This window comes from Bufo gargarizans, chromosome 4 (assembly GCF_014858855.1).
Source record: "Bufo gargarizans isolate SCDJY-AF-19 chromosome 4, ASM1485885v1, whole genome shotgun sequence".
NCBI lineage: Eukaryota > Metazoa > Chordata > Amphibia > Anura > Bufonidae > Bufo > Bufo gargarizans.
In genome coordinates, this window is record NC_058083.1 from 451,510,896 (window position 1) to 451,523,608 (window position 12,713).

General features: G+C 43.2%; 1 protein-coding gene across 2 annotated transcripts in view; it reads left to right on the forward strand.

Annotated features, from left to right (window-relative positions):
* LOC122934218 (protocadherin Fat 4-like) overlaps positions 1–12,713 on the forward strand; it is a 140,326-nt gene that overhangs the window by 79,458 nt on the left and 48,155 nt on the right. For both annotated transcript variants that reach the window (XM_044289521.1, XM_044289519.1), the window contains exons 23-25: positions 1,876–2,058; positions 7,045–7,264; positions 7,867–8,000. In XM_044289521.1, the coding sequence (XP_044145456.1) occupies positions 1,876–2,058; positions 7,045–7,264; positions 7,867–8,000 (537 nt within the window). The remainder of the gene's footprint in view (positions 1–1,875; positions 2,059–7,044; positions 7,265–7,866; positions 8,001–12,713) is intronic.

Consider the following 12,713-nt stretch of genomic DNA (forward strand, 5'->3'; position numbering starts at 1 on the left):
CGCTGTCTGTGACCGGCCGGGAGCTCCTCCTACTGGTAAGTGACAGATCATTAAGCAATGCGCCGCACAGACCTGTCACTTACCAGTAGGAGGAGCTCCTGGGCCGGTCACAGACATCGCAGCTCGCAGGTAAGTATGATGCTTCTACAAATTGCTAAGTAACCATGGCAACCGGGACTGCAGTAGCGTCCTGGTTGCCATGGTTACCGATCGGAGTCCCAGCGATTAAACAGGGACTTTGATCGGAACTATTCGCTGCCACCAATGATCGGGGGGGGGGGGGGGGGGGAGGCCGCACACTGTGCCACCAATGATGGGGGGTTGGTCATTTTAATTAGGGGGGGAGGGGGGCCGGCCGCACTGGCCACCAATGAGTTAAAAACAAGGGGGGGGGAGGGGGGGCCACCCGCACTGGCCAACAATGAGTTAAAAACAGGGGGGGAGGGGGGCCGCCCGCACTGGCCAACAATGAGTTAAAAACAGGGGGGGAGGGAGGGGGGCCGCCCGCACTGGCCACCAATTAGTTAAAAACAGGGGGGGGAGGGGGGCCGCCCGCACTGGCCACCAATGAGTTAAAAACAGGGGGGGGGGGGCCGCCCGCACTGGCCACCAATGAGTTAAAAACAGGGGAGGAGGGAGGGGGGCCGCCCGCACTGGCCAACAATGAGTTAAAAACAGGGGGGGGGAGGGAGGGGGGCCGCCCGCACTGGCCACCAATGAGTTAAAAACAGGGGGGAAGGGAGGGGGGCCGCCCGCACTGGCCAACAATGAGTTAAAAACAGGGGGGGAGGGAGGGGGGCCGCCCGCACTGGCCACCAATGAGTTAAAAACAGGGGGGAGGGGGGCCGGCCGCACTGGCCACCAATAAGTTAAAAACGGGGGGGGGGGGGGGCCGAAGGGGGGGCAGGCAGCAGGGGGCAGTCATGTACACAGTTCTTTTAGTATATTCTAACTTGAAGCGTCCCCATCACCATGGGAACGCCTCTGTGTTAGAATATACTGTCGGATCTGAGTTTCACGATCTAACTCAAATCCGATGGTATATTCTAACATAGAGGCGTTCCCATGGTGATGGGGACGCTTCAAGTTAAAATATACCATCGGTTTGGAGAAAACTCTGATCTGATGGTATATTAATAGGGACTCCTGACTTTACATTGAAAGTCAATGATCCGTTTGCAATTGCACCATATTGTGTCAATGTCAAACGGATCCGTCCCCATTGACTTGCATTGTAAGTCTGGACGGATCCGTTTGGCTCCGCACGGCCAGGTGAGCGGAACGGAGGCCAAACGGTGCCAGACTGATGCATTCTGAGCTGATCCGCATCCACTCAGAATGCATTGGGGCCGTACGGATCCGTTCGGGGCCGCTTGTGAGAGCCTTCAAACGGAACTCACAAGCGGAGCCCCGAACGCAAGTGTGAAAGTAGCCTTAAACATGTGCATTGAAAAGTTTAGAGAAGGTCACATTAAGCTCACCCTGAAATTATATCCACAAGCCAAATATCCCTAACATTTTGTGAATAGCGTGTATAAGGATTTAAATTACTTTTTCTCCAGAACAAAGTAATCGATCACTAAGTATCATTACATTCAACTGAGCTAGTCCTTCAAAGCATTGGGCCTGGTTTGACAGTAAACATGTGTATGAGTCATGTGTCGCACAGGCCACCATTGCATTCAGTGATTGGCTACAGAAGTCACATGCCCGCTGTCAACAGGGTGTTGATGCTGAGAGAGAAGGGTGCTATCTAAAACAGTAAAAATATGGATAACCCTTTTAAATATATACATTTATCAGTTGAGTTGATAAAGTATGTGCAGCTTCTCTCTTCTCCCTCTCTTACATTTGCTTTCCTATGTTTTTTTGTAGGAGGAGAGCGTTCCTACATTCATTGTTCAAGTGCAGGCTACAGATAAGGATCCAGGGAGAAATGGTCTCCTCAGATATTCTTTACTGAACAATTACTCCGATTCATTTACTATAGATGCCACAAATGGAAAGGTCTTTGCAGCTACATCCTTTGATTTTGAGACTGGTCCCCATGAATTCCAGGTCAGAGCTGTCAATAAGAGAACGTTATTAACAAACTGAACATAGCTTACTAGTTCTCTATAATTTGTGTAACCAAAATGTCATTTGTGTAAGTAAAAGAAAAAAAGATTGACTAAGTTAAACTGCAAACTGGTAAAATAACTATGCGTCTCATAGGTCCGCGCGAAAGATAGCCACTCCAAGTCAGAACCATCCACCTCTGCGTATATGGGTAAAATATTGGTTCCCACAGACAACTTCCCCCTCCACTCGTTCCTGTGAAATATCAAAAATCACACCGATAGTGAAGTACTGCTATCATTAACCCCATGCACTCCTGGTATTATACTCACAAGCGCACGCGGGTATACAAGCACATCAGATGAAAGCCGTCATTACGAGCTCCTCTTATTCTTTTCTTCCCATAGTCAATTCTACAGAAAATTCGCTCTGATAGTGAAGCAGTGTCACCAATGTATATAGAAACAGATTTTTTATCATACTCAAACGTCAGTAGCGGTATAGGCAAATCAAAAGAGATAAAACACAGCAGTCTTGTGCACGCCCGACCCGGGTTTCGTTTCAAGCTTCGTCAGGAGCATATACCTCAATCATTCGCACAACTTAGTGTTTAAATATCCACCCAGTTCCCCTCCCCCCTTTTTTTCTCAAAAATACTATTCTTAGATTGCCCGTATTCACCTTAAAACTACTTCATAAAACCTCCCTAATATTATAAAACAAACCACAACAAAAGTAAAATATATTATATCTTTTTCATACTACCCGCCGCTACTTCTATCTGTTTTCTTTTTCAATCACTACACTTTCATTTATAAAGTTGCTCCACTACATGATCCGCCTCGATAGTTGATCATGTGGTTTGTATCCACCAATCACAATTCAGGTGGGCCGATCCAAGTCTATTATTATCCATATTTCGAATTACAGAGCATAGGGACCTCTTACTTCCATGTACTAGTCTATCAGAAACAGGGTTATAAATCGAATTCCACGTTCAATCCCTGGGGCTGGATCGTATCTAGTTCATAGATCTACTTTACCTCTTTGCGATCTATCTTCACCACAGCATCTCCCCCCCCACCAGTTTGCCTTCATTAGTTCAATTCCCGCAAAGATAAGTCCCCTCAGGTTTTTTAGGTGAGCAATTTTAAAGTGTAACGATACCCCATGTGTCTCTAATCCTTTTCTAATGTTCCTAATGTGTTCTTGTACACGTGTTTTTAATTTCCTCATGGTGCGGCCCACATACTGGAGGCCACAAGGGCACTCCAGCATGTAGACCACTCCTGTGGTTTCACATGTGATGTTCCCCTTAATTTTAAAATCCTTATTTCTTTTCTTGGAATGGACGGTTGACACTCTACACTGTCTGTTGTTCTTATTCCTATTTTTACATGGGAGACAGAACCCACACCAGGAGAATTTATCTCCTCCTTTCCTCACGTCATCTATGGGAATAGCACTGTGCACCAGATGTTTTCCAAGATTGTTGTCTGTGGGATATTTTAGCTGTATCGGTGATGTCCTGTCTACTGTATGTTAACACTGGCCTCTACCGTTTCATGCTGTACACCGTTGAGGCCAGTGATTGGCTTCCGGGTTAATGTGCAGTATACAGCACATCACCAGTACAGCCAAAAAAAATCACATAATAGCTGTAGCCCTGTAGAGAGGACTAAGCATCAGCGATGAATCAGAGGAAGCTCGGGAAGATGAGATCATTTTTTAATTTATTATTTTACCAGCCTCCTTGATTTATGCCTCCGAAAAATGTAACTTGGACAACCCATTTGTCTTTTTTTTGTGTACAGCTTAAAATATATCTTACCTTTCGCTAAATAATTCATGGTGAGCAGATGGTGGGAGGTGGTGGACCAGTGGGATATAATCACTATTCAACACCAACAAATCACTTTCTTCTGCATGATCTGAAGGCCTCAATCATAGCTATCAATGACCTCCTATGTAGGTGACAAGGTTGTCTACAAAAGGCTAAGTTCACAAAATGTTTGAAGTGTATGTTCAGTGCAAGCACAGGGAATTATTCCTAGTCCTACCCAGTACAAGTTCTACCAGGAGTACAGATATTCTAAATTCCCTACTGGGGTTATCCCTACAACAAATGGTTGAGGAGCCAACCCGGAGGGAGGCCATTTTGGATTTGATATTCACAAATGGGGATTCGGTATATGATGTCATTGTAGGCGAAACCTTGGGATCTAGTGATCACCAGTCAGTGTGGTTTAATATAAGAACTGTGAAAGAGTCCCACCACACAAAAACAAAAGTTTTAGATTTTAGAAAAACAGACTTTTCAAAAATGAAATTAGTCATAAATGAGTCCTTATCCGACTGGAACGGATTACATGGAGTCCAGGAGAAATGGGACTACTTAAAAGGTGCATTATTGAAGGCAACAGAAAATTGCATTAGACTTGTCAGTAAAAGCAAAAAAAGGAAGAGACCACTGTGGTACTCAGCAGAAGTGGCCCAAATCATTAAAAATAAAAAGCTAGCATTTTGTAATTATAAAAAAACCCAGAGCAATGAAGATAAGGAAATCTACAAGATTAGGCAGAAAGAGGCCAAGCAAGTTATAAGAACTTCTAAAGCTCAGGCAGAAGAAAAACTAGCTCAGTCTATGAAAAAAGGGGATAAGACATTCTTCAGATATATAAATGAAAAAAGGAAATTAAAACAAGGAATAACTAAATTAAAAATAAAGGACGGAAGGTATGTAGAAGAGAATAAAGGGCTAGCCGACTGCCTTAATGAATACTTCTGTTCAGTTTTTACAAAAGAAAAAGAAGGAGAAGGACCTCCACTAGAAAGGATGACTATTAAATCGTTTGATGCATGTGTCTTTACAGAGGAAGATGTTCTAAGTTTGCTGTCTAAAGTGAAGACAAATAAGTCACAGGGGCCTGATGAGATACACCCAAAATTATTAAAAGAGCTTAGTGGTGAGCTGGCAAAACCGTTAACAGATTTATTTAACCAATCATTAGTAACAGGAGTCGTCCCGGAAGATTGGAAATTGGCAAATGTCGTGCCCATTCACAAGAAAGGTAGTAAGGAGGAATCGAGCAACTATAGACCAGTGAGTCTGACATCAATAGTAGGCAAATTAATGGAAACCCTATTAAAGGATAGGATTGTGGAACATCTAAAATCCCATGGATTGCAAGATGAAAAACAGCATGGGTTTACTTCAGGGAGATCATGTCAAACAAATCTTATAGATTTTTTTGACTGGGTGACTAAAATAATAGACGGTGGAGGTGCAGTAGACATCGCATATCTAGATTTTAGTAAGGCTTTTGACACTGTCCCACATAGAAGACTTATCAATAAACTGCAGTCATTGAGCATGGACTCCCATATTGTTGAGTGGATTAGGCAGTGGCTGAGTGACAGACAACAGAGGGTTGTAGTCAATGGAGAACATTCAAAACAAGGTCATGTTACCAGTGGGATTCCACAGGGATCTGTACTGGGACCAATTTTGTTTAATATCTTCATAAGTGATATTGCAAAAGGCCTCGATGGTAAGGTTTGTCTTTTTGCTGATGACACAAAGATATGTAACAGGGTTGATGTTCCTGGAGGGAAACGCCAAATGGAAAAGGATTTAGGAAAACTAGAAGAATGGTCAGAACTCTGGCAACTGAAATTTAATGTGGATAAGTGCAAGATAATGCACCTGGGGCGTAAAAACCCAAGGGCAGAATATAGAATATTTGACACAGTCCTGACCTCAGTATCTGAGGAAAGGGATTTAGGAGTAATTATTTCAGAAGACTTAAAGGTGGGAAGACAATGTAATAAAGCAGCACGAAATGCCAGCAGAATGCTTGGATGTATAGGGAGAGGTATAAGCAGTAGAAAGAGTGAAGTGCTTATGCCGCTGTACAGAGCACTGGTGAGACCTCACTTGGAGTATTGTGCGCAGTACTGGAGGCCATATCTCCAGAAGGATATAGATACTCTAGAGAGAGTTCAGAGAAGAGCTACTAAACTGGTACATGGATTGCAGGATAAAACTTACCAGGAAAGGTTAAAAGACCTTAATATGTATAGCTTGGAAGAAAGAAGAGACCGAGGGGATATGATAGAAACTTTTAAATACATAAAGGGAATCAACTCGGTAAAGGAAGAGAGCATATTTAAAAGAAGAAAAACTACCACAAGAGGACACAGTTTTAAATTAGAGGGGCAAAGGTTTAAAAGTAATATAAGGAAGTATTACTTTACTGAGAGAGTAGTGGATGCATGGAATAGCCTTCCTGCAGAAGTGGTAGCGGCAAATACAGTGAAGGAGTTTAAGCATGCATGGGATAGGCATAAGGCTATCCTTCATATAAGATAGGGCCAGGGACTATTCATAGGATTCAGATATATTGGGCAGACTAGATGGGCCAAATGGTTCTTATCTGCCGACACATTCTATGTTTCTATGTACATATCCATAGACACCTATGGAAGCACTGAATGACCAAAGATTATCCTTTTTGCATCTGTTGGGCAGGAATACTTTGGTATACCTTTATTTTTTTGTACTTTATAGCCACCTGCTCTGCTTTCCAATAGCTACAATCCCTAGTTAGATTGACAACTGGTAAAGTGTGCTTCATGAGTTTCCATAACTACAGAGTCGAATGAAGAGGGATCTAGGACATGTATTGAGCTAGTCAATGAGATATTATACAGCGGTCAATGATAATTTCACTACTGCATGCTGTTTTTTTTGTCGTGGACTTTTGGGGTCCACTATGGTATTAGAGCCTGGGCCCACTGGAGGATCCTCTGGTACTCTGATAGGCCAGTCTAACCCTGGCAATATGTATTGCTGAAATGACTAAAGGAGCGCACAAATATGTATGGCCACGTAGATGAAGTAGAAGTCAAGTATGAATTTTAAGTGTAATTATTCAGTTTGATATGAATACTGTGAAATAAAACATCTCTATGGACTGTGCATAGGTTTTCATCTGTGCGGAGGATGATGGGATTCCACAGAAAAAGCAAGACTACCTTACTCTCATTGTCCAAGTCCTGGATATTAATGACTGGGCGCCAGTTTTTCTACCACATGCCTCTATATATGTTGAAGAAAATACACCAGTTGGCACAGTCATTGGCCAAGTCGCAGCAACTGATAAAGATAGTGGAGACAATGCTTTCATACTCTACAGTCTGCTTGGTAAATAAATATTTATATGGTTTATATAATATGTGGTCCTTCACTGTACAAGCAGTAAAATATGGCAGAATATATGTTCACACATTGAGTGATTTTCTTTATCTTGAGATCCATCACGCTTCATTTTTTTGTTAGTAGAGCAAAAAGCTGTTGGGATAGTGTAAATAAGAACAACTGTATTCCTCATGACAAATAGTATGGTACTTGATCTGTGACCTGTCAAAATGTCCACATTGGAACCCGTAACATACACCTGCTTTATCTGGTTGCCAAATATCTAGCTAAGGGAAGGAAGGTGGGGGGCACACTTAAATGCAATTGCAGATAAACAGTCCAACACATAGATGACAAAGACCAAGAAGGATTATAAAAGCAGACCGCGCATCAAGTATCTAAATATATAACAATCTTTATTACAATATTGTATGCAATATTAAAAATTTTGTGGTGTTTAATAAAGATTGTTATATTTTTAGATACTTGATGTGCATCTGCTTTTATAGTCCTTCTTGGTCATAAACTACCATTTAGTGACAATACACAATACAATACTCCCCTATCTGTACTCTGAAGCTGCTGACATTTTGTTTATTTGCGGACAGATGATGATGACCAGTTTGATATAGATGGGCTGCTAGGGAACATTTTAGTGAAGCGTCCTCTTGACCATGAACTTAAAGAAGAGTCAATACTGACTGTAACAGCCAGTAATAACAAGACAGAGCCCTTCTACCAGGTAAGTGTGTACTGAGTGACCAGTTATTCTAATATATCTTGGTTGCCTTACCAAAAGTATACCGTGGTCCCTGAAATTGTAATGCCTCAGTTTATAATATTACCAATATGAAATGGTCTTGAAACCACATTAAAACATACCATGCCACAGACACTGCTGATTTGAAGCACAATGATTGGCTGAAAGATGCAACCAATCACCCTGGTGATTTTACGGGAAAATTATCTGTATTACTGAAGTGCATGCTTTATTTGGCTATCTAGCAGCACCAGGGCCGTCTTTAATGCGGGGCAAAAGGGGCAGCCCTGCTGGCCACTGGTGACGTGGGGGGCAGCGGCAGGGCACAGGGAGATGAGCACTTCGATTGTGGAAGTGCTCATCTCCATAGTCATCTGCATCGCCATTCTCAAGACAGCGATACAGATGGAAGTGGTGTGGCGGGTCAGGGGAGGGAGAGGCCTAGTGCCTGCAGCCTATCAGAGGCCGGTGCAGGCGGCGCGATGATGTCATCGCACCGCCTGAGCCGTACAGAGCGGGACACAGGCCGGAAGAGTCCTGCATCGCATTGCTGCCAGCCTGATGGAGGTAAGTATAAGTGTTTATTTTTTTATATGGTACTACTACTGGCACATGATTGGGGGGCATCTATGGGGGCACCTGGTACTGGCACATGATTGGGGGCATCTATGGGGGCACCTGTTACTGGCACATGATTGGGGAGCATCTATGGGCACTTGTTACTGGCACATGATTAGGGGAGCATCTATGGGCACTTGTTACTGGCACATGATTAGGGGGCATATATGGGTGCACCTGTTACTGGCACATGATTGGGGGGCATATATGGGTGCACCTGTTACTGGCACATGATTGGGGGGCATCTATGGGGGCACTTGTTACTGGCACATGATTGGGGGGCATATATGGGTGCACCTGTTACTGGCACATGATTGCGGGGCATCTATGGGGGCACCTGTTACTGGCACATGATTGGGGAGCATCTATGGGCACTTGTTACTGGCACATGATTAGGGGGCATATATGGGTGCACCTGTTACTGGCACATGATTGGGGGGCATATATGGGTGCACCTGTTACTGGCACATGATTGGGGGGCATCTATGGGGGCACTTGTTACTGGCACATGATTGGGGGGCATATATGGGTGCACCTGTTACTGGCACATGATTGCGGGGCATCTATGAGGATACTTGTTATTGGCACATGATTGGGGGGCATCTATGGGGGCACATCTTACTGGCACATTATTGGTTGCACTTTTTACTGGCACATTATTGGGTGGCACTATGGGGGAACTTCTTACTGACACACTATTGGGGGCACTATAGGGGCATCTACTGAGGCCACAAAGATTGGGTATTTTATATGGGGGAAGGGGGAGAGGAACACTATGGGGGCTTCTACTTAGGCCACAAAGAAGGGGTATTTTATATGGGGGGGCTCTGTATAGGGGTATTTTATACTGGGGCACATTATGGTGGGTACTATGGGGACGGTAAGAGAGGAGTACTATGGGCTTATCTATGGGGGACACTAAGAAGGGGTATTTTATACTTGCTAATTATGGGGGACACTGAGGGTATCTACTGGGTCACTATATATGGGGCATTTTATACTGGTACATTATGGAGGGCACTAGGAAGAAGGGAGGAAAGGAGCACTATGGAGAATTTACTGGAGGCACTATATAGGGGTATTTTATACTGGCACATTATGGGGGCACTATGGGGGGACATTAGCTCAACTGAGGGCATTAAAAAGGGGGGATTTTTTGCACTGGCACATGAGAATTATTACTACTGCAGGACATTATGATGGGCTTTATTACTACTGGGGGAACATGATTACTAGTATGGGCACTATGGGAGCATTATTACTTCTGGGGCACAGTGGGGACATGTCGAGGGCACTGTAGGAGCACTATTACTACCATGTGTGGTCTAGCAGAAAATTATTCCTATTGGTGGGACTTTTGGGAGCACTATCACTGTGGAGGCATCTTGGCACAGTATCAGCTTACCACAATTATTTTTGGGGGACGTTATGTTTACACCATTAGTGTCAGGGGCACTATTTTCTGGAGGCAGTTATTTTAGGGCACTGTGTGGCAATAATTATTGAAGAGACGTCACTGGATGTAAGAGGTATGTGGCGCTGTATTACCCTGTATGTAGGGGTGGATGGAGGGGTTAGTAGTACAGTACTATCTGCACATTGTAAAAAAAAAACTAAATATTTGTGTCAGAAGTTGTGCTTTTTTAATTTTTACAATAATGATACAGCCATTTTATTTGATACTTTTGTGCTGATTTTCTTTTATTTTGCTCTATATTAAGGGACGCTGTAGTCACCATAACCACAACAGCTAAAAGTATGTGGTTCTGGTGTCTATAGCATGTCTCTGCAAGCTTTTTAATGTAAACACTGCCTTTTCAGAAAAAAAAGGCAGTATCTACATTACTGCCAAGGAACACCTCAAGTGGTCACTCATGAATAAAGTTTACTACTCTACGAGGTGTGTGGATTTTTTTATGTGTGTCTTGTGGTGATGGAGGGGGTGATTGCATGCTAGGGTGTGGGAAGCTGGGATCCAGGGGGCCCAAGTAAATTCTTGCCCAGGGTCCAATCAATATTAAAGACCTGAGTAGCACCTCACTGCAAATAAATGTTTACAGCTGCCATTGCATTCAGTTGCAACGGTATAAATTCCTATGCACTGAGTTCCCTCTAGCGGTGCCTACAGGAAGACAGTTTTATATTATAGTATGGGAGGAGACGCAGAAAATGTATAACTGAATGGGAGAGATTTATTAGTGTATTTATACCAGTTGTGTCATCTAAATGCATTGAGAAATACGATGTTCACACCATATTAATAAAACACCTGTTCCAATTTTCTGACATAAAAGTCTTCCACTTCATTTTAAAAAAAATCCTTAATTCAGCAGAAAAACATATGATGTTTTACAAAGCAATACTTTTACTATACTGCTCTTTACCTGTGCAAGATGAAATGCTTCTTGGGTGAGCAGTTGATGGTGGCACCATTTTATTTTACTGTGTGTATAGTACTGGACCAGGGGCGGATTGGTCATAGACCTTACAGGGAAATTTCCCGGAGGGCTGATGCCCAGGGGGCCGCCTGAGCTCTCCTCACAGCCAGCCAGTGGAGGTTTTGGGGGATTTTGTGTTGCTGGCAGTATAACTTTTGATAGACTGTGGTATTGGGGTTGTATAATGTGCCACAATATGGTATTACTGGCCCTGCATACTTCCATCAATTTGGACTTTAAAACAGGGCCAATTTTAGTATTTTTCCTGGGCCACTTTAAGTTCCCAGTCCAACCTTGTACTGGACGATAATTTTCAGACTTTTTGGGAACCAGCTACAAGTTTCAATAGAGTTATTGTCCTAAGTTACAATATTTTCAACTTTTGGTCGTCTTGAAGCAAATTAATATTGCAGCTTGAGGAGGGACTTCTGTATTATACAAAAAAGACTGGCAAGTAAGACTGCATATAACAGTCTCAATGATCAGTATCTAAAAAAACATTGACCCTTCTAGGAGACATAACTGAATCACATCTCTAACAAGCATAAAAGTTCTTATGGCCGTGGATCACTGAAAAAATGAACCACATATTAGTGACTTGATCCTCAACTTCCGCAGCAGATCCAATTAACTGCAATGGGATTCAGCAGTGATCCAGCCAATTTCCGGCAAAAATGCAAGATTTCATCTGCAGAAAACCGCTGCATGCAATAGTTTATGTCTGGCTGAAACTCAACATTTTTGCCAGAAATTGGCCGGATCACCAGCCAGACCCCATTACTGGATCCATGAGATCTGGCTGGCTGCTCTGTGCCGAAACAGCCTGCCGGATCCACAAACAGAGATGTAAACGAGGCCTTAAAGAGGACCTTTAACCACTCCTGACATCCCTGTTTTAATATTTTCATGATGCATTCTCCATGTAATAACTATTCTAGAACATCTATTCTTATAGCTCTATGTTGTGCCATTACTTAAATTTTTCCACTAGAAGTTATGAATGACTTGCTATTAGCCTTCAGTAAGGGTACAGAGGGGTGGTAACAAGTTGGGGAGGTGTACCTGTACAGACTCACTCTATCCAATCAGTGCTGTCATTTTTAGACTGTGCAGTGACACCCCCCCCAACTGGTTACCACCCCTCTGTACCCTTACTGCAGACTGCTAGCAATTATTCATAACTTCAGGCAGGAATAATAAAGGAATGGCACAACATAGAGCCATAAGAATAGATGCACTTAAATGGGGAATGCATGAATCTGTTAAAACAGACATGATAGGAGTGGTGAAAGGTCCTCTTTAAAGAGGATATCCACAGGACAGGTCTTAAAAAATGGATGATGTGGGGTCTGATGGCTGGAACTCCCTGCAATCCTGAGAATGAGGGTCCTCGAGACCTCTCTGAATTAAGTTGCAGTACGCATGTCAGATCACCACTCTATTCACTTTTGTGGAGTTGTCCAAAGGGGACAACCCCTTTAACATTATAGTAATACAGTAGGGAATTACCTGTTCAGCAATCACGGTTCCACAGTCAGGTTTTGCATTGGCCATTCACATGGATTCATCTTTGTCCCACACAAGGAGGGTTGGACTTGGCTTCTGTAAATCCCCACTGACTGGTAATAGGATATAAGAG